Source organism: Eretmochelys imbricata, chromosome 6 (assembly GCF_965152235.1).
Source record: "Eretmochelys imbricata isolate rEreImb1 chromosome 6, rEreImb1.hap1, whole genome shotgun sequence".
In the NCBI taxonomy this organism is placed as follows: Eukaryota; Metazoa; Chordata; order Testudines; family Cheloniidae; genus Eretmochelys; species Eretmochelys imbricata.
This window is the reverse complement of record NC_135577.1, coordinates 68822776-68845917: the sequence shown is the minus strand read 5'-3', so window position 1 is coordinate 68845917 and position 23142 is coordinate 68822776. Positions and strand designations below refer to the sequence as shown.

General features: G+C 42.3%; 1 protein-coding gene across 2 annotated transcripts in view; it reads right to left on the bottom strand.

Moving 5' to 3' along the window:
• Positions 1 to 1531: 1531 nt before the first annotated feature.
• Positions 1532 to 23142, bottom strand: part of UBR1 (ubiquitin protein ligase E3 component n-recognin 1) — a 145754-nt gene continuing 124143 nt past the window's right edge. For both annotated transcript variants that reach the window (XM_077818803.1, XM_077818804.1), the window contains exons 42-47: positions 20542 to 20650; positions 15643 to 15699; positions 14980 to 15057; positions 13146 to 13316; positions 4796 to 4897; positions 1532 to 4443 (exon numbers count right to left, since the gene is read on the bottom strand). In XM_077818803.1, the coding sequence (XP_077674929.1) occupies positions 4302 to 4443; positions 4796 to 4897; positions 13146 to 13316; positions 14980 to 15057; positions 15643 to 15699; positions 20542 to 20650 (659 nt within the window). In that variant the 3' untranslated portion in view covers positions 1532 to 4301. The remainder of the gene's footprint in view (positions 4444 to 4795; positions 4898 to 13145; positions 13317 to 14979; positions 15058 to 15642; positions 15700 to 20541; positions 20651 to 23142) is intronic.

Here is a 23142-nt window from a genome sequence, read left to right as displayed (position 1 = left end):
ACACATACTGAAACCTTGAATTCTGAATCCTTGACACCGCAATCTCTTGAGAGATGCAAAATCAATGAAACTACATACCAATCTCAGCCCTAATTCACACCTCTTTTAACACTTTTCCATCTTGCCTCATCACTACATGTACCAAGGCACTCCCAACTTAACCCCCCTTCCTCAGGGTTGTATTTCTTCACTGTTCTACCAGCCCAGGCACCCTAAAACATGACTTTCGAAGGGATATAGCTAACCACAGAAAAGGAGTGTAGCAGCCTGCCCTGGAGGGTAATTTATATTTTCTGTATTCAAAAATTACATTTTGTATAACAGCAAAATACAGTTAAAATAGATCAAACCGACCATGCAACACAATTAGGAGACTGAATGGAAGAATAAGACCAATACTTTCTCTGAAGAAGACTATAAATATGAACTAGGCAAATAATCAGTTAGGAGAGTTGGATGACTCATTTAGGTTTTCATCCTATACCTCAAAGAAGAGACTGTTATAATTATACTCCATAAAGTCCAGAAATCTTAAAGTCCAGAGTATAAAGTAGAGACTTCAACCACTAAATCAAAGTGTGTGCTGGCTAAGCCCTTGTAGCTGGAATTTTACAAGCTGTATCCCAAGATACGTGAAATATGTAAGAATTTTTTATTCCGTAAGAAATGCAGCCATGCTTTTTCTAAACCAGCAGCTCTCTACCTTTAATATACTTCAGACCATTTTTGCAGAAGATTCTTACAGACCCATCTCCCTTCCAACCTCCCAGCTTGAATCTAAAAAAATTTGTAATTTTTCGACCAATCACGAAAGGTCACATAGGCCACTGTTAAATTCAAAATTATCTTCTTATGCTTCTTAATGGTGACTGATGCAAACATTAAAAGCAGTGAGAGTGGGGTGATGCTTAGCTGCTGGTAGCACATATTGTTAAAAAGACAATTTGAGAGCTTTACTTTAATCTGAAAATTGCTACAGAAGGCTGCATCTATTCAAGTCCGGAAGAAACAGAATGCCAGTTCTCCCATTTCTCTGGCTATGTTTGTGTCTGGTGGTTTTTTTTTCTTTTTTTAAATATTTCCACTTTTCATGTGAACCTGAATATTACCCAACCAAACAAAAGACAATGACTTTAAGGATATTCAGCTACTATATATACACAGCAGACAGTATAGTAGGTTTTCTTTGATTTAGATTGTCAAGTTTCTCAGTATCATTAAGATGAATAGCTGGTTTAAAATTAAGTTGTATAATTAAGACCTTTTCTCTGCACTGAGAGAAGTACTAAAGGACTTAGCAGCTTAGATGCTAAAAAACAGGAAGAGTTTCAGAATGAAGCATTTCTCTAAACATGAAGCAAAAATTATGATGTTAGTACAACTAGCTGTTAACTAGTACTAATCAGCCATAGTGGTAACTGGTACTGTTTGCCAATTATTTACTAGCCACCTCTTCCCCTTCCATACTGGTGGCATCACTGCAAGAGAAATGTAAAATACTAAATTGCCTCCCCATAAAAGCCCAACAATGTATGAGAAGTTACTTTATTTCCTCTTTTAAATATACATATACAAGATATTTTATTTCAAAAGCACAAGAACATTATACAAGTTTCAAATTTACATTTTTGCAATTAAAGATACCAATATACGCATTATTCAAATAACTTCTTCAGTTTATCTTGGATGGAATTCAAATCAGTGGTATCTTGCAATCACTAAATACAGATAATACTCACAGTGAACCAAACTGCATAGTAATTTATGAAATGAGAAATGACCACACTCATTAGTGATGATCTGGGAGCCCATTTGCTAGAATAGAAAGTGAAAACAAACTGAAAATGATGCAACATTTTTTCCTTTGCCCTCATTTTCCTACCTCTCCCAACTACAGAAAGACATTTGGGAATGTTAAGCAAGAGAGTTTGCCTGCTCAAACCAGCTCCTGTCTCTGTATAGCACAGTTTGAACTGCTCATTACCAACATCACAAAATAAAGTGATCTTGCTTCATGTCAGTTAGCTGAATTTCATGAGTACAAATTTCTTGCATCATTGAAAGCGCAGGAGTACTGAAAATATCCGATACATGACTAGATAAATTACAGGGAAACAGTAAGTGAACACAGCTATAAAGTCAGTGCTAAACTCCGTGAAGCATGTTTGCTAATTTCAATACAGTGCTTTGGCTGGTAAGCAGTATTATTGGTAACCTTTGAACTGGCCACTGCACGCAAATCTCCATGGAGCTGGTTAAACAAGACGAACAAAACCATTGTTTCTTTGCAGAGGGATTTACCTTCAGTTTAAAAACCTGAAAATATCAAAATGAAGAGAGAATTCTTCATTGCAATGAGAGGAAGATAGGAAAAGATACTGAAGACAACTATTTACACTGTCTGAGGAAAATAAGATGAAAAATGAGCAAAAATTTTAAGGACTATCTGAATGCTAGAAAATAATGATTTGATATTCCAACCTATTTGAATTTCACTTTTAAATGGAGTAGCGACTGCTGTTCATTAAGAACTTCAAGAAACTAGGAGGAAATTATACTTAAGCATGAAATCATGATTTGTGATTCTGCCTCCCACATGGCATGTCCCCTCACTGCACCATTAAGAAAAGAATGCAAACATTTTGTGTGTGTGTGTGTATTTTATATATATGCACGCATATACACACACACACACACACTCTCTCAAACAGCAGGTCACAAAATTCTTTATAGCCCTCCCTTTCTAAGCCTTAAGAAAGCATTAAAAAACAAAACACCCCCCCCACACACAATACACACACACAAACAGCAAGAGGGGAAAGCAGAACACACAGATCTAAAATGCATTCTCAGGATAGTTCAGGCTTTCAGACAGAAATGCCACTGCCTGGAAAAGTAATAGTTATAGGGACTTTGTATATTTAGAACTTTTACCTGTCACATCACAAGATCCCTTCATGTATATTATTATGGCTAAAATCTGGGAAACAGAACAATGAGTTAATGAGAAATGGTTCAGTCACAGAATGCCATTAGTTTCTGAAAAAGAGACAGACAACTATTTTTTTCCTTTAAGTTACAATGAGCATCTGGTTGGCTTGACTCCAGAAACAGATAGTTTATGGACGGCGCCAAACAGATAACACAAGAATGAAGAGTGGGAAGCCCCTCCAACATGGAGATACAAAGTATTGATTTATGCCTGTGTTTAGTGATTCTAAATAGATAATCTTGCCATGCTATTTTCTAGAGGGTCTTGCTTTTTAATTCAACTTTAATGCATTTTACTGCAGTTTATGTTTTTTGTAGCTGACAGATGGCTAAATAGAGTGCAGAACCACTGGATCAGCAGTCTAGAGTTTGTCTCTGCACAGACTTCTGGGTACTATTACAAACATAGTAAATCTGATCACAGCCTTACCACAGTAGTGTGGTGCTGGACTCCTTGGGGTAGTCTCCAGAATTAGTAGCCTAAAGCTACATTATATAAGGTGCAGTACTGGCAATGCAATAAGCACACACTGTTTAATTTTACATGTACCAAGCAAGATGGAAACGCCCCCACACAATTCACTCCTTCTGCCCCTCTTTTAAAGACTGGATTAGTGGAAACATTATTCCTCTGAAAGCACTCTCCAATAAATCCCAGGGTCTGGCACAGTGCAAGTTTCTGCTGCAACACTTAATGCTTGCTGAGCCTGTTGCTATGGATTAGTAGAGGCCTGGCATCACTTCTCCCTCTGAAAATATGCCACAGATCTTGGCCATTTTAAGTTCTAAGCCAGGGCTAGGAACCCAGACACACAGTAAGGACGAGGACGGGTTGTAGAAAATTCCAGCTAGATTTCAAGACAAACAATTTCAGACATCACATCAACCCTGATATGCCTATTGTACCATATGACTGGAAATATTAACAGCTTCTCTTACTTGGTTCTTTCCTAGCAACACACCTCCAGGTGTATTCCCAGTGCCAATAAATGACAGTTTGGGATTTTTGGTGTGTGCATATGGAAGGCAGGTGAATGTGGGAAGCTACCCTCATCTAATTAGTAGAGCCTACAACCTTTGGAAAAAGATATTTCTGTCCCTGAATATTCTACAACAGTCACCACATAGGGTTTATCTTTAAAAAACAAAAACAAAACAAAAAAAACATCCTATGAAATGAGAATTATTTTTGTTTCAATGCATCAGTCATACGTCTGAGCCCTTAGATAAGGCTCTGTAATACCCCCCACCCCCTTTTCCTTTGTCAAAACATCATCTGTAGTCATCTGGATTTAATTAAAAGCTAGGACTCAGAGCAGCTGCCAGTTGAATCCAAAGAAGATTTGATTGGTTTCCTGGCTCCTGGCAATCTCTTCTATGATGCAGTGTTGCTGCCATAGAAGATGGAGTTTCCGGTAACGTTCATGACATAAATGCAGAGGGTTCCCTCTTCTTCATGGAAGAAATAATGAGAACATTCATTAGGCATGTTACAACATTATATATCCCCATTTTTGGGCCTTTTGTTTTCTTTTCTTCTCTCTTTCTTGATTGAGTCTATGGCTATGCCTAGACTTATTTGCACTTGACAAAGTGTCTATTAACAGTCCCACATTAACAACCCATGGTATAACCATGGAAAATACTGAATTATGGTGAAAAATGGTTACCAATCACACTTCCAGTCTATCAAAAATGGGGCTGCTCAGAACTATGCAGGAACTGCGCGCAGTATAAGGGGAACAACAAAGAAAGGGAACAAAATTAAGACTCCTAGCAAATAAAAAGTTAAACATGCACTTACTTCAAGCCTGGGTCTGTTTCTCCATATTCATCAAGATAGGGAGCAGGATATAAGCAGCCTCTGGTTTTACCTTCTATCAGGACTACTTTGCACTCCCTGATTCTTAAGGCAAAAATAGTCACGTTTAAAATATTATTAACCATATAATTTTGCAGGTACTATTTATAAGCAACCTTAAAAAAAAGCTTAAACTTTGACAGGTCTACACACAAAGTTGCACTGGCTTAACTAGAAGTGTTCTTTTAAACAGATTTAGCTAAACTAGTGTAACCCCCTGTGTGGACACTCCTATATTGATTTAAACCTGTCTTATATTGGTTTAGTATATCACATACATCTGTAAATCATCTGAAAGTTAAACTGATATAATCCAGATCTAAACCAACATAAAGGAGCATCCACTCAGGGGGTTGCAAGAGTTTAACTAAATAACTTTTAAAAATCTATTTGAGCTAAACTGGTTAAATTTCTGTGTTCAGACAAGCCCCTACAGACTTTCACAAAAGCAATAAATATGTAAGTGATTGTATAGTATTAGATACCCGTGACACAAGGGGCCTTATCATCAATAAGAATAAAATGGTTACTAACCTGTTCTGTAGCTGTTCTTCAAGATGCGCTGCACACGTCAATTCCACTTTTGAGATTTGGCGTGCCCATTGCACAGCCACCTCACGCATATTCCTCAGTGGTACCTGTTGGGCAGCTCGAGTTCCCCCTGCTGTAGTGCACCACTGCATGCAGGTATAAAGAGCAGAGCTGCCCCTAGCTCCCCCCCTCAGATCCTTCTTGCTGGAACTTCAATGTAGAGGGACAAAAGGGTGGGTCATGGAACAGACATGTGCAACAACCGTTACAAAACGGGTTAATAACCGGTTTTTCTTTGAGTGATTGTACACGTGCACTCCAATCTTGGTGACTCACAAGCCATAAGAACAGGAGATGGGATCAGAGTCTATTTCAATAAAGATTGGAGAACAACTTGTCCAACTCTAGCATCCTTCTGGAGTCTTGATCCACAGCACGGTGGGAGGCAAATGTGTGGACTGAGGTGGTTGCTGCTGTACAAATGTCAACAAATGGAACTTGTGCTGGAAAGGCCACTGAGGTCAACTGCAACCTCACCGAATGAGCTGAGACACTGTCAGCAGAGCGACATTAGCCAAGGCCTAGCACATATGTACACAGGATGCAATCCAGGAAGAAATTCTCTGGATGGAGACTGACCTCCTTTTCTGTCTGCCGCTGCTATGAACAGTTGGGATGATTTAAGAAAGTGTCTGGTTCTGTCCAGGTAAAACGCTAAGGCTTTCCCGATGTCCAAGGTATGCAGATGCTCCTCTTCCTTGCTCATGTGTGGCTTTGGGTAAACTACAGGCAAATAAATTGGCTGGTTTATGTGGAAAGAAGAAACCACCTTTGAGAGAGAATGCAGGTCCTTAAAAAAGATCAGATATGAAGGCATTAATGCCCACAGCTCCCGTATTATTCTAGCAGAGGTAATGGCCACCAAAAATGCCACCTTAATTGACAGATGCAGCAGAAAACAAGTAGCTAGTGGCTTTAATGGGGAACCCATATATCTTGACAATACTAAGTTTAGATCCCACAGGACAACTTGGTCTTGCACCTAAGGGTTTAATTTGACTAAGCCTTTTCAAAACTTTATTGACATATCACTGGAGAAAATAGAGCGACTGTCCACTTTAGGATGGAGTACTGAAATAGTTGTTTTATGTACCTTGAAGGAACTGACCCCCAAACCCTGGTTGTCTGTTTCAGGTATAATAATTCAGGTCTAGAATCTGGTGAACTGAAGAACTTGTCAGCAATAATCCACACTGGCAAGAACAGATAGAAAAACCATTCCACTGACAGAGGCAAGTTACTCTTGTAGAAGGCTTTCAGCTATTCAGCAGGATCTCTTGATGTCTTTCAAGTAGGCCTGCTCTCTAGTGCCTAGCGATGGAGCATCCCTGCAGTTAAGTGAAGGAACTGTAGGCTCAGATGGAGTAGGCAACTGTGATCCTGGGAGATTAGGTCCAAGTCTAGTGGAAGTGAAATTAGAAGTTTCACGGATAGTGCCAGAAGAGTGGAGAACCTGTGCTGATATGGGTCCTTGCTGGGACTCTACTTGTGATTCTGGCCTGGTCCTGTCTTATCTTTAGTAACACCTTGTCAACGAATGGAATTGGTGGAGAAGCACAGAAAAGCCTATCACCTGTTATGGAAGCTGGGCTGTGACTCCATAGGGAGCAGAATTAGTGGACACCTTCTGTTCGACTTTGTTGCAAATAGGTCTATCTGGGGAAGCCCCCACTGCTGGAAGATGTATCTGGCCACATCTGGCAAAGACATCACTTGTGGTGACTTGTAAATGATCTGTTCAGGTGGCCTGCTAGGTCATTCTGTATTCCTCGCAGGTAAGATACTTCTAGATCTATCAAGCTGGCAATGCAGAGCTCCCAAAGTAAAGTTGCTTCTGGACAGAGCAGAGAAGAGCAGGCTCCCCATTGCTCGTTCAGGTAAAACATTTCCATTGTTTGTCTGTGAGGACTAACAAGCTGCTTCCGCTGATCTACATCAGAAATACCTGGCATGCCAGACCGACAGGTTTCAGTTCTCTGACACGGATGTGTAAAGCTGAGTCTTCTGAGGACCACGGACTCTAAGTCTAAGTAACCTTGCAACTCCCGGAGGGGTCCCGACCCCTATTTTGAGAACCTCTGAACTAGACCATTCTTGACATTTCATAGTGACCCCTATGCTAATCTTCACTAACTGGGAGGACACCACATATACAGAGAATGTGCTAAGTGTTAGCAATGTTTATCCAGGTGAGCTCTTATCCAATGAGAATCCAGGTGGGGTCACCACCCCAGAGCAGAAGCAGCTGTCGTTAGCATGAGAATTGGCTGTGCAAAACTATCTTTTTTAAGAATTTGTGGAGTGGACACAGGTTTAAGATTGATCTGAAATCCCCCTTCACTTTTGGGGTTAGGAAATATCTGGAATAAACCCACTTCCCTCTGTGACCACATGGAACCTCCTCTATGGCTCCAAAGCGAAGGAGCTATTGTACTTCCTCGTTAAGAAGTTTCTTGCGAGAGTGGTCCCTGAAGGACGGGGAGAGAAGGTGGGAGCAGGGGCAGAAACAAACTGGAGAGTATATTCCACTTCCACAGTGCTAAAGACCCTATGGTCTGAAGTAACTCAGGACCAAGCACAGTGAAAGTGGAACAGACAGTTTGCAAAGGTGAGGGAGTTTGGGTATGAAGAGATGGAGACTGGTATGTCTGTCTCAACTGGCCATCAAAATGACTGCACTTCCAGGCTATCTTGAAGGGCCCGGAGCTGGAAACCTAAATTCCCTGTAAGCTGCACAGCCGCACAGCAGCCTATTTAGCACCACACAGGCACTTAGGGAACCCGCTTGGGGACCTGCTGCGGCCGGGGCAGGGGCGTCCCTCCCCTGGCCCCAACTCACCCTACAGCCCAGACCTGCTGCAGCCAGAGCGGCCCAGCCCCAGGCATGGCCCTCCCCTGGCCTGGACCTGCTGGAGGGGCACCTCTCCTGCAGCCCCAGCCCCAGCACTCCTGCAGCGGGGACATGCACTTCTCCCCCGAAGCCCAGGTGCTGCTGCAGCGAGAAAGTGCTGGGGGGAGTCCTCTCTCCCTGCAGTAGCCCCGGAGCACCCTCCTGCACCCCAGACCCCTGCACCCCAACCCTTTGCCCCAGCCCTGAGCCCCCTCCCACAAGAACCCCTCGGCCCCACCCCCACCACATGATTTTTGTTATGTGCACCAATATGAAGGTGATGTGTCCACCACTTATTGCTGAATAAGTCTTGCCTCTTAGCATCTTCTGAGTTGTGCATGGCAGCCTGGTGCCCCTGTCATGCCCTCTCATTAGTCACTGTGATGACTGATGAGCCGGGGGGGGGGGGGTGTATAAAGGTACTCAAAATGTTGGCAGAAAGAAAGTACTGTGTACCCTCCCCTTTCAGAGGTGGGAGCCACAGAGGATGGAGTCTACCATAAAGCCTTTATAGGCTCTAGTATAGCCTCATTGATTGGCCACCAGGTGATGTGAGGACTCCCTAACCCCTTGACCTGTACACTTAAATCTGCAGCCACTTTCTTTAACAACTTCTGATAAACTTTAAAATCCTCGGGAGGAAGAGAAGTTATCCCAGATGAAACAGCCTCATCTGGAGAGGAAGCCAAGACCAGATGGGGTAGAATCTCTTTTAATGGCTGTTGCTCTGGTTCTGGAACCTCTTCTTCGTACTATGCCTGGTATTGGACTCTGGGGACGGAGCCTCTCTGTGTGCAGATTCTGCTCTTCTAGATGAGGATCTCAAGTACACACGGTGTGGGTAAAATCTAAAAGTTGGGAGAAACCTCCAAGTGTTTCAAAACAAGCACTGGTACAGGACAAGGCCCCACTGTCCTGGCCACATTCTCATGGCAGGTCCCACTCAGGGATCAGGGTGGTAGGTCAGAAGAGAGGATCTTTGAGGGGCCCAGAGGGTCCTGTTTTGGGGTTGTGAGACATCAAATCCCACCTCTAAACCCAACGACAACGATTCCCCTTCCTCTGACAATGGCAGGGCTGATCCAGTCAGTGCTGTTGACCAGTTCCAAGAATCTGGCGATGGGTGAAGCGACACCATCACTGCATGCTTCCCCTTGGAGGGTACCGAGGGCCCACCTATCCAGAAAGCAAGCAACTGGGGTACTGGAGGTTAAATCACTGGTGGACAGGGCAGCAATGCAGAGGAATTGGACTCCTATAAGGAAGGAGACAGTCATCGAGAGGCAGAGCAGATTTCTTGCCGCTGCAAGTGCTTCCGGGGTAGTTGGCATGGAAATGATCTCCTGTTGCAGTGCCCAAGAAGTTGACAGTGCCGCTTCTTGTGGCAGGCTTGACAATGCTCCTTGTGTTGCTGGAGTCAACTCAGTCAAGTTAGGCACCAATCTGGAGGAGTGTTTAGGTTTCAGGTGTACTCTACTCAACTCCTTCTCGCCCCTCTCACCAGACTTAGAAGGTGGAGACCTTCCCCTGGTTGCGGCTTTCCTGAAGTCTGCATTTCTTCCTCAGTGTGAACAAGGTAGAATGATGCTAGGATTCCTCTAAAGCTGGAGGTGCTCTTCTCAATGAAGCTGTAGCACTCAGCACTGAGGCAGACTGGGACGGCTCTGAAAGAGGCCTGAGCACTGCCTCCATGAGCAAGAATTTCAGCCTAGCCTCCCTATCCTTCTTTGTCCTAGGCTTGAAATCCCCTCGCAAGTCCTTTATGCCTCCCCAAGCACTTCATGCAACTATTATGCAGATCGATCACTGACATAGGCCTTGAGCAAGAAGCGCACAGCTTGAAGCCCAATAATCAGGACATACTCTGGTACTGTGAACAGAAAACCGGACAAATGAGGAAAACAAGTCTGAAAAGAAGTCTAACTATCCTAACTATGCTGAAGACTGGACTAACAATACACACACAAAATATTCACAAAGGCCAAGAAAGAGAACTGCTTTGGTAGCGTAGAGTTCAAATGACTGGCAGTCAGAAGGAACTGAGCGGGGCTTGGGGCAGCTCTGCCCTTTACACCTCTGCACAATGGTGTGCAGCAGCAGGCTGAACTTGAGCTGATGGGTACCACTGATGGAATAAGTTTCTGACGGCTGTATGCTGGGCACACGGACACCCAAGAGTGGAAACGACATTGAAATTACTTGAAGAATAATCAGCTATTAAATCAGCTATTAAATTTCTTTATTTTGTGGACTGCGCTATTCTGTTATCTGGATATGGTCAGAGTCAACTGCCTCTTCACTTGGCTACTAGACCAGTAGTTCTCAAAGTTTTGTACTGATGACCCCTTTTGTTGGATTATATTAAAGAAGTTCTGTATTAAAATCACAAATGAGTTTGATTCCTCATAGTTTAAATTCCAGGGTATTACTAATTAAGAGGTCTCTTGGTTTTTGGTACTGTTTCTCTCCCTCTCTGTGTGAAACTTGCAAGCTGCTAATTGTGTTAGTACATCCTAAGACAAAGTCTGTTCTCAAAGCAATACTTTGTAACAACAGAAACAGCACACAGAGACTCCCAGCCCTTTTGTTGTATTTACCTCGCTTTGTTAACAACTGTGATTAAAATAGAGATAGAGGATGTACGTGGATGGATGCTTGGTGTGGATAATAACTGAATGATCAGGGAGGTGCCAGCCTAAGAATCCAGTGTCCATCGGCCGAAAAAGGCGTCAAGTGGAAACAACCAGAGGACCCCTGGCCCGCAGACCGGAATCCACCCAACAGCCTCAATGGTGGGAGAACCGAAGAACAACATGGAGCCGTCAGGAATGTGCCATCTGCTGATTGATTCAGCAACAGCATGACGAAGCAATTCCCATAGACTGGCATAGGAATAAATTCCTATAAAAATGGACTCTAGAAACTGAGAACTTTGGGGTCTGATTCTGCAAATCAACTTCCAGGAGCGTCAGATGAGCATCTGAAAAGGCCCTGTTCCCTCCTCATGTCCAAGCCACCTAGCCAGTGGCTTGGCATAAGCAACTCTAAGGCTGGTAACTATGATAACAACCTTGCAGAACTTGTGTGTGTGTGTATGAATGAATGTGTGAATAAATATGAAATTGAATGGAATGGAATGTTATAGCTATAACTAACTGTTTACTATGATTCTTTCTGTATTCACAATAAATGTGTCATTTTGCCTTTTCCCCTTTAATAAGATCCTACTGGTTTTTATTTTATTGGTATAACACTTTCACGTAGCAAACATCTGAGTGCGACCCCCCTTATACATTAAAAACACTTTTTAAATATATTTAACACCATTATAAATGCTGGATGCAAAGCGGGGTTTAGGGTGGAGGCTGACAACTCGTGACCCCCCATGTAATAACCTTGCAACTCCTGGAGCGGTCCCGACCCCTATTTTGAGAACCTCTGAGCTAGACCATTCTTGACATTTCATAGTGACCCCATGCTAATCTTCACTAACCGGGAAGATACCACATATACAGAGAATGTGCTACGTGCTAGCAATGTTTATTAAAACTGAGATACTTTAGTTAATTATTGGAGTTTTAAAAAAAATAAATACCGCTCTCCTTCCTTTTCTGTGTCTACGTGTGAGCAAACTCACTCCTGATGGGCAGCGCAAGGAGGTAAAAGCTCAGATGACAGTTAAATCTGTTTTGAAACCTCCAGGAAATAATTTCTTCCTCCTCCAGATGCTCTTGTACTTCTGTTATTTCTCCCCCTTAAGAGCTCCACACTACAGCAAACCTCTCAGATACAGAGGAGGTATGCATGTTGCTCCCTCCAAAACCACTCGATCCCATGCCTCAAGCCCTCGGAACAAGTTGGTCCCACCCCAATGTCAATTCAGCCATTTTTAAGGCACAGAGAACAAAATTAAGACAAATATCAGATTTTGCCCCTTTACAGTACTCAACAATGCAGAAAAAGCTGTAAGTAATTTTAAAGGTGTAAGTAATTTGTCCATCACATACATTAACAACTTGACAATAAACATGCATAAAAGGCTAGGATTTTCTAAGGAACCTAAAGGAGTAGGGTGCCTAACTCCCTTATGATACTTTGAAAATGCAAGCCAAGTACAGGATCCTGCAGCATAGACTTGATATTTTACCTGAAAAGTAGTTACTGTTAATATAGACTTATTGGCTTTGTGGTGTTCTGTAAACACAAGACAAAGGGTGCAGTTTGACTGGACACCTTCAGACTATAGCACTGCCCATTGATCGACACTGCAGTTTTACTGCAGGGTGATTTAACTTTTTGGTGGCTTAGAGCAGTGGTTCTCATCCAGGGGTACACATACCCCTGGTGGTATGCAGAGGTCTTCCAGGGGGCACATCAGCTCATTTAGATATTTGCCTGATTTCACAACAGGCTACATAAAAAGCACTAGAGAAGTCCGTACAAATTAAAGTTTCATACAGACAATGACTAGTTTATATTTCTATTCCAACTGATTTATAATTGTATAGTAAAAAGGAGGAAGTAAGTAATTTTTCAGTAATAGTGCACTGTGACACTTGTATTTTTTGTCTGATTTTGTAAGCAAGTAGTTTTTAAGTAAGGTGAGGTGAAACTTGGGGGTACGCAAGACAAATCGGACTCCTGAAAGGGATACAGCAGTCTGGTTGAGAACTACTGGCCTACAGTGTATGTCAACATGCTGGCTCTTTCTCCCCAATCCCAAAGAGTATGAGGTTTTTTGCCCTTCTGTGTCATCTGGCCTTCTTAAATTATTCTCCTCTGCAAAAAATTACATACTGATCAGTTACCTACTTGAGGAACATACACACTCCAGCTCCACAATGGAGAGCATGAGAGGTACAGGCTCCCAGCTCCTCCCCATTCACCAACTCCTGGCAGCAGGTATTCTGGGAGCACAGCATGGTTCCACAGAACAAACACAACATTGGGTGCTTTCGTTCATCGTCAAAAGACCGTGGGCACCTGTAAAGAGAAAGGTGGTAATTATTAAGTGCAGTATGGAACCAAAATATTTATTCCAAATACATTGAAAAGATTTTAAAAAATACAGTCAGTCATGCTGGTTTGACGCAAAGGCCTTTTTCAGAAAAGAGGCACCGTCGATCACAACGCCTCCTCTGAAACTATCTGGTAAAATTCGTTCTAGTTTTTCCCATAAGGAAGAGGTGCTTCCCTCTAGTATAGATCAGCTGGGGAGGGGAGAAATTTGGTATAAATTCAGTGAAAGCTTTTCTAAAGTAACTGTCAATTTTGTGATCACATGGGACATTATTCTTCCCAACATTACATCTACCAAGTGATGTTCCAGAGGTTCTCAAGCTACAGTCTTGCAAAGCATTGCTCCAAGTCCAGGCCTGCTCACATGATAGTAATTCTCCTTTTCATTTCCTAACTGCTAACACAACTAAAACTACATTTAATATTTTCCTATTAATTTTCCATGTAATCAATGGCTCTAGTTGCCATTGCAATCTTATTCAATTGCAAATGGCAGATAAGGTGACCCACGCAATGGTGAATGGAAGGGAATGGTCGGCAACCATCTTTCTGCTAAGATGTGGATCACACTATACACGTTGAGAAACTCCTGCTATATTTAATGGAAACAAACAAAAGGAGAAAGCTGTATCAGTGTATAGATTCCAACAGGACCCAAAGATTGCTAAAATGCATATTAAACCAGCACGAATGGAGTGAGAAGACCTCCTCCTCTCCATGAATAATGTACCTCTCTTCAGTAAATCATGAACGCAGATACCCAATTTGAGAAATGTGCCTTATTAAAACTAAACTGAGGAAATGCAGGATTAGGAACTGAGTCAAGTCAAAAGTGGAAGTAAATTTGGTGATGTTATTCTAGCCCATTTATACAAATAACAAAACTGACATACAGGCACAGTACTAGAATGCCAAAGTGGGTAAGGTGATGTAGGTCAGGAGCAGCACTGGCAGGGCGACATAGCATAACTTGCTCGGTGCCTGCCACCTCACTATTCACAGATCAAACAAGTGGTTCATTCATGAGCATTAAGTTCACTACTGTTAAAATTCAAAACAAACTTCCAAGAGCAAAATTCTCTGTAGAAAGAATTAAAAAGCACACTGGACTATATCCATGATTCCATGTTTTTCCACAGGAAGTGAAACGATATATTTTCACACGGTCCCCTCTGCTACCAACACTTCATCTGTGGGCCAGGTTCAGCATTCCTACTCGAAGCCAATGCCAAACCTCTGGTCCTGAAGTGGGCAATGGTGAAAACAAATGTCAGCTATATCAAACCTACATTTGTTTACTGAAGTGCGTCAGTGCTTTAAGCTGTAATAGTTTTATATATGGTCATTATGTTAAAAGTAAGTAGCATGATACTTAAAATGGACTGCTGGTTACTGATGGTTGGGAACAAAACAGTATGTTCACTACAAATTTTGCAATACCCTTCCCAGACTTGAACATCACAGACAACGGTTCTTCCTGGATTGGTGAAGTGGCAGCATCCGATTTCCATTCCAGAGTTGTTTCTGTTAATAGTTCTGTCACGTTTCACATGGGTTACACTAATTGCAAGGATATGAAAAGGAAAAAACACTTGACAAGAAGGCAGATCAAACTGCTACTTTTTACCTAAACTGAGAGGCTTGATTCAGGAGGCAACTGTAGTCTTCTGGAAGCTCTATCAAATTATTTCTTTTCCTTGGATATCTAGTAAATGAGTAGAAGAAGAAATACTGTAAAAAATATTAATGAAGGATAAAGCCACACAAAGATCACAACAAACAGAATGGACACACACTGCCAATAATTTACCACGCTGGTAAACTCCCTGTCCTCTCTTTCAAACTCTCAGGGCCCAGAATCATGTCACAACCTCTAGCAGCTACAATAAGGGATATAAGACAAACCACACAGGAAATGTTTCCACAGTAAATGTACAACAAAAGGTAAGCAAACTGAGTTTGCATGGAATGGGCATACATTTTACAACCCAATGAAGGTTCTCTCATGTTACCAATCATTACATTAGCCTACCCCAGAAAAACGCTGATGTCTGACTGGCGTGGTAAAATGTTTGATGTTCTGAGGGAATAGTAATTGTTTAGTCTTGATAAAGGAATCCTGTAAAGTCATTTCAAGAGGCGGGTGGGTTTATGGCAAAGGTGCAAAAGGAAGCAAGGAATCCCTAAGAAAAACTTATGCAAGACTTGCCCTCATTTAACTACTCAGAGCCCAGCTCTTTCAACTGTTACAGATCAAAAACAAAGCCCAGAAAAAAAAAATGAAACTAACCTTACTGAAATGTTTTTCCCTTTAAGAAAACTTAGTACAGCAGGGTCAGCACACCACCTGTATCAGACAAATATTGATAGATTACATTGTATGAACACTATATATAATTAATAACCGTAACTAAACAGATACAAAAAGTAGTGAAAATTCTTGAAAGTTTATGCAAGAGAGAAATCTATTTTTAAAAACACAAATTATAAAGATTTCACTAGAATGAAACACACATGTAAAAGATGTTTGCACCATCTGCAAATGCTGACTTTCTCAGAATGTGAACGTGGACTATCACACGCTGTTTCCCTTGGAATACCTATTGATGAAGGTTGTACATTAAAATATCCTACATTTTAAATGTAGTATTTATTGCTTCTAGTGATTGCTTTTCAAACACTTTTTTAAAATGCACCATTGAAAATGTTTACTGTATTTATGTTTATAATGGAAGAACATATCCATCTCCACAGTGTAGTAAGCTACTATACTGCCAAGCTGCTAATCACAGGAATGAAATGACTGCTTTGGTATTCTTGCTGATACAGTTATTTTATATTACTTATACAAAGCAGAAGAGAAGAGGGACCTCCAGCAACTGGTCATTTTAACTGATCTGTATCAACAGGATTTCTCAGAAACAACGGATTTTATAAATAAAAACACACACACTAGCATTATTACTACATAAAAGATCTGGTCTCCCATTTGGAATCCCTATGCTTTGGGCTGGGAGCGCTATTGTGGAGATAATGTATTCAGCCTCAGCTGGAAGGAATGTCTTGTGTTACTTAAAAACACACACACACAATATATATATATATATATATATATATATATATTTTTTTTTTCTGATAAGCGATCATTTAAGGGACTTAAAAACCCAGTTGCTTACTGGAGGTTGTTCTTCAAATAAAAATGAACCAAATTATATTCAGTACATCTGGGGATAATCTGAGACAGCATTGAGACAGAAGGTTGGAGTCAACAGGCTCAAAATGTCTCTTTGGTTGAAGTATGCTAGACAACACAGATGCCTCATGATGACAGAGGGCAAGTGAGAAAAACTGGTGATGAAGAAGATAATTTCACCAGGAACCAAGAAAACCAATTACTACAACAAAATGTTAACTTTAATATTGCACACAATGGACTCAGCTGAATGTGGACATTCTTCAAGACAGTGATGTGGAAGTTTAAGTAGTTTTTCTTAGTTTTAACCAATCCTTCCTTTACAGATAGATTTCTACATCCATATTGTCGGGGTAGTACCCTACTTTTAACTAGTAGGGTCAACTACAGCACCTAATCAGACTCTGCTTTGGAAATAGGCAGGTATAGCCCAAAAACAGAAATGGCAGGTTATACTTTATGCCATACTAAGAACCCTGCTTTCAGATATCATCATAGTCGCTACCTGTCCTGTGGGCAGATAGGGCAGACAGGACAGACCAAGGAATCATATAACACAAAAGCAACACTCCAGAATAACTTCCTTCATGAATGTAATCCTCTCTACATGCACCAATTCCAAATGACTCATTTACTCTGGTTTAATACAGCCATGATAAATTATTCTAAGATACTCAAACTGCTTAGTCAGAAGGGACCATCACAGTCATCTAGTCTGACCTCCTGCACATTGCAGGCCACGGAACTTCACGCACCCACTCCTGTAATAGACCCATAACCTCTGGCTGAGCTACTGAAGTCCTCAAATCATGATTTAAAGACTTCAAGTTACAGAAAATCCACCATTTACACTTGTTTAAAACCTGCAAGTGACCTGTGCCCATGCTGCAGAGGAAGGCAAACCCCCACACAGGGTCTCTGCTAATCTGATCCAGGGGACCTCAAATATGGCGATTAGTTGGACCACGAGCATTTTGGCAAGACCTACCAGCCAGATACCTGGGAAAGAATTCTCTGTAGTAAATCAGCCTTCCCCTCTAGAGTCCCATCACCGGCTGTTGGGGTTATTTGCTACTAGCAGTCACATACCGGCTATATGCCATTGTAGGTCGTTTCATCATACCACTCCCTCCATAAATTTATCAAGCTCAGTCTTGACACTAGTTAGCTTTTTGCCACCACTGCTCCCCTTGGAAGCACTTCACTCCTCTGATGGTTAGAAACCGTCATCTAATTTCAAGTCTAAACTTGTTGATGAGTTGTTTATATCCATCTGTTCTTGTGTCAACACTGTGGTTTAACTTAAATAACTCCTCTCCCTCCCTGCAAATTATCCCTCTGATGTATTTATAGAGAGCAATCATATCTCCCCTCAGCCTTCTTTTGGATTAGACTAAACAACCCAAGCTCTTTGAGTCTCTTCTCACAAGGTTTTCTCTGTCTTAAACATGGGAGACAAGAATTGCACACAGTATTCCAGATGAGGTCTCACCAGTGCCCTGTATAATGATACTAATACTCCCCTGTCCCTACTGGAAATACCTCTCCTGATGCATCCTAGGACTGCATTAGCCTTTTCACAGTCGCATCATATTGGCAGCTTATAGCCATCCAGTGAACAACCAATACACCCAGATCTTTCTCCTCCTCTGTTGCTTCCAACTGATAAGTCCCCATTTTATAGCAAAAATTCTTGTTGTTTGTCTCTAAGTGCATGACCTTGCACTTTGCACTATTAAATTTCATCCCATTTCTATTACACTAGTTTTCAAGGTTGTCCAAATATTCTTGTATAATATTTTGATCCTCTTCTGTATTGGCTATACAGCCAAACTTTGTGTCATCTGCAAATTTTATTAGGACACTCCCACTTTTTGTGTCAAGGTCATTAATACAAATGTTAAAAGAAGATTGGCCCCTGTAGTGGCACGGATGCCCCACTCCTGGAGAACAGGGGTTAAAAGCAGCCAAGCTAGGCTGATTGGGGAAACAGCCACAGCTGTGGCCAGCTCAATTAGGGCCCAGCTGACCCTTATAAGAGGGCTGTGGGCCAGGAGCCAAGAAGAGTCTCTCTCCAGCCCTGGAGGGAGAAGGGCTAGCTGCCTGAGAGGAAGGTACCTGAACTGGAGCAGTGCTGGGGAATAGGGCAAGGGCGCTGGGGAGCTCCAGCCTGGTAAAACCCCAGGCTGCAGACCTTGTTGAAGGCCTACAGAGGTACTGGGGCTGCAGAGATATAGCCTGGGAATAGGCAAGGGCAGCAGGTCCTAACCCCTTGCCAATAATGAGTGGCCATTACAGACTGCAGTCTGCCCCAGTGAGCGGGGGACTAGATGACGACTGGCAGTAGCCACTGAGACAAGGTGGGTTTAAGAGGGTTGGGGGCGGTCCCCTGGGAGGGGAGACCAAGAGCGTGGACCCAGAGCATGGGGGTCCTGCTGGGGCAGAACCCCAAAGTAAAGGGCATGGAGGCAAAGCATTCGTTTAGGTGTTGGACCATTCCTAGATTATCTTTAATCTCCACCCCATCTTCAGTGTTTAGCGGTCACTTCTTTTTTCCTTGTTTTCTTTTTATTTAGATGGACTATAGAACTTTTTACTATTGGTTTTAATTTCCTTTGCAACATCCAACTCTGCCTGGCTTTTGGCAGTTCTCATTTTTTCCTTACATTTCCTGACCTCTAAGAGGTAACTTTCCTTGCTGATCCATCCCATCTTCCTTTCCTTGTAGGCTTTCTGCTTTTTCTTAAGAACCTGTTTGAGATGCCTACTCATTGAAATTAGTCTGCAATCCTTCCCTAAAAATTTCTTCCCCTTGCGTGGGATACAGTCTTCAGATATTTTAAAGTCAAAGTTGCAGAAACTAATTCCAAGCCTTCTCCACATTCAAATTCTTTAGTTCTTCTGTCCAATCCACTTCCCTAACCAATTCCCTTAATATTTTAAAGTTTTCTCTTTTGAAATCAAGGTCCCTAGATGCAGATCTATTTTTGTTTATCCTTCTATTGAGTTTAAACTGAATTAACTCATGATCACTAAAACCAAGGTTGTCCCCTACAACCAGTTCTTCTATGAGATCCTCACTACTCACCAATAAATACCAAATCTAAAGTGGCATCGCCTCTCTTAGATTTGGTGACTTTTTAGGGAAGGAATCTGTCAGCTACCACATCCAGGAAAATCTGGGCCCTACTATTACTAGTAGCACTTGCCCTTTCCATAATCTCACAAATTCCCAGTAGTATTTATTTCATTAAAATATAAAAAGGTCTCTATTCATATCCAAATTGGATCCTGGGGGGGTGGGGGGGTCTGTAACATACAAAAAGCCTCTGGTAGTTTTTTTCCCCCAAAGTGATTTTGACCCAACTAGACTCTGTTATCCATTGGATCACTTCTAATTTCTTTATGGTCTACCTCATCATTAGTATACAATGCTATTGCACTACCGTTATTTTTATTTTGGTCTTTCCTGAACAGCACATACCCTTCAATATCTGTAATTCAGTCATGACTATTTTCTCCCTAAAATATCTGGTTTCCCTTCCTGCACCAGTAGTTCTAGTTCCTCTATTTTGTTACTGAGGCTTCTTGCATTGGTGTACAAACACTTTAGTTGTTTCTGCTTAGCTTTGCCCAGATTCCTCACCCAATTAGGTACAGTCATTCTACAGCTAATATCGCCTACCTGACTGTTAGCATCATTGGTACTGGTACTTTCTTATACCCACTGCTGTATTCTCTCTTTCTTGATTTTCTTTCCAGTCAATATTAGAATCAGGTGTGGAGATTATATGAACACCTCCCAATCTCTCCCCCGAATTCCAAACTCCTTAAGTGGTTCAATATACACTCTGTTCATCAAGCCAACTCTTTTGCAACTGCAATATGGTATTGGACAGAGTGTAACCAATTATTCACTAATTTCATCTGAAATTCCCTTACAGCCATCACAAAATGGAAGGTTGGTTCCACTGCTCCCCCATCTCCAGTAAGTACCTTTGGAGCAAGGGGCTTACAGTGCCCCAATATTCCTCAAAAAGCAGGAACAGATTTGTGGGTAGAGATAAATAACTACAGAGGGCCTTGAATTCTCCTTCCTCGGAAACTGCAAAAGAAGAAGGAAATATTAGGAATACATCAAACAGTTTCAGCCAGTCCATTCTCTAAAGGTCTCTCTGAACAGGGCACACAATCAGCAGCAGACATAACAGAAAACCAGAATTCTTCTGATTCCTTTTACAACTTATTCATATGACTATTTTAAAGATTTAGGGCAACTTTTCAGCTACTGTAACTGGATGTAGCGCCACTGACTTTAAATGGAGCTATGCAATTTACACTAGTTAAGGATCTGGCTGAGGATTATTGTAGAATACCCAGTCTATTGTACATACATTACAGCAGCAGGATTATGCTGTTTGAGTATGAAAAGAAGAAGTTACTTACCTTGTACAGTAACAATGTCTCTTTGAGAGCTGTCCCCCCTATGAGTGCTCCACTGTAGGTATGTCTGCTTCCCTGTGCTGCTGATTGGAAAAAACTTTGATAGCAGTGTCCACTGGGCCCACACATGCGCTCTCTTCTTATGTTGCGCCACGAGGCTAGTCAGTGCACACAGGTTAACTCTCCTCAGTTCCTTCTCTACCACAGAGACATAGACAAGAACTCCGAAGAGGGGAGGAAGGTAGGTTGTGGAGCACCCATAGAGAGACACATCTCGAAGAACTATTGTTACTGCACAAGGTAAGTAACTTCTTATTCTTTGAGTAAAAAAGGAGTACTTGTGGCACCTTAGAGACTAACAAATTTATTTGAGCATAAGCTACTCTGAAACCTGTTCTTTGAGTAGTGTTCCTACGGGTGCTCCACTGTAGGTAACTCCCAAGCAGTATCCCTTCCGGAGGCTGGGGCTTCAGAGTTAGGTCAATTACAGATAACCGCACTCTCGGTGAAGCTGAAGATGGCTTCTGAGGTGGTGTCCCCAGAGATCGCATAATGTTCTGCAAAAATGTGGACTGACGCCCATGTCGCTGCTCTACAGATCTCTGGGAGATAGGGACATTCTTGAAGGCAACAGAGGAGATCTATCTTGTGGACTGTGTATGAATCAAATCTGGAGGGGAATTTGGTCACACTGTCTGACGTAATTTGAGATCCCTTAGAGAGTCTTTGGGCTGATATTGCTGAGCCCTTAGATCTTTCCATAATGTATAGGAAAAAGTCTAGGGGACTTCCTGAAGGTTCTTGTCCTATGAAGGTAGAAGGCCAGGGCTCTCCTGACATCTAGAGTGTGAAGTATAGCCTTCCTGTTGTCTTGGTGAATCTTGGGTTGGAAGATTGGCAATTAATTAATTGATTCATGTGAAAGGGAGAGGTTACCTTGGGAATAAATTCTGGATGTGGCCTGAGCATAACCTTGTCTGAAAAGAATACTGTGTAAGGGAGATGCACCATCAGAGCTGCTCTCTCTCCTATTCATCTGGCCAAGGTAAATGGTATCAGGAAAGCCGTTTTCATTGATAGGTACATCAGTGAACAGGTAGCCATGGGTTCAAAGGGAGGCCTAGTCAGCCCTTTCAGTGCCTGCTTTAGGTCCTATATAGGGTTAGGAAGTTGGGTTGAGGGAAGAGGTTTATTATAACCTTGAGGAACCTTTTAGTGGTTGGGTGTGATAGCACCAAATATCCCTCTACAGGTTCGTGAATGTTACAGCTGCTAGATGGACCTTAAGAGAGTTTAGGGATAATCCTGACTTTTTAAGAGTCTGAGCATAGTCCAAGTTGTGTGGAAGAGTTGTGGTTGTTGGGCAGATTTGTTGTAGTTTATATAATCGTATTTGGCCATGAGCGTCAGATAGTTGGCAATATGGAATTGTAAGGTGGCTGAGGAATATGACTTTCTGTCAGAGATGAAGGCGCTTCCAATCCTTGTTGTAGGGCATTGCCCTGGATTTGTGTTGTCGGCCCTGGGAATTGTCAGCGTCCACCACAATAGAACTGGATGGCAGTGAGAGAAAAAAGGAACTCCGATTCCTATATGGGGACATCATGGACATCAACTTTTTGTCCGTTACACATTGGAGATACCAATTCCGAGGTTTGCCACATCATTTTAGCCGGGGCTAAGATGGCTTCACTAATTAGGAGGGCAATCTTTGAGGACAACAAAGAGTGGAAAAATCAAGGTACTGATGGTGGGTGTCCTTGACCTTCTCTAGTGTCATGTGGAGAGTGTCCGCCACACTTTACCAGCTCCTGAAAAAGAGGGAAATAGTCTACCAGAGAAGGTGGGGAAGGGATGACTGCTTCATCCGAGGAGGAGGAGGAGATGGCCTTTTGTGTAGCATCCTCCTCAGTACCAGCTTATTGATCCTCCATCTCCTGAGGCCCTAGATGCCATTGTTGAGGGAATGTGCTGGGAGGGTTCTCAGGGGAGGCTTGAAGCTCGTGAGACAGGCGGCTGGTGTGCCGCCCAAGTGTCCCAATATGGCCATTGTGGTGGCATAGGGCCCGGTGGAGGCGCCCAGGGGCGGCTATACCAAGATGGCAGTGGTGTCCTAGTTAATGGCAGTGGTGGTGGAGCCATCTGTGGGTACGG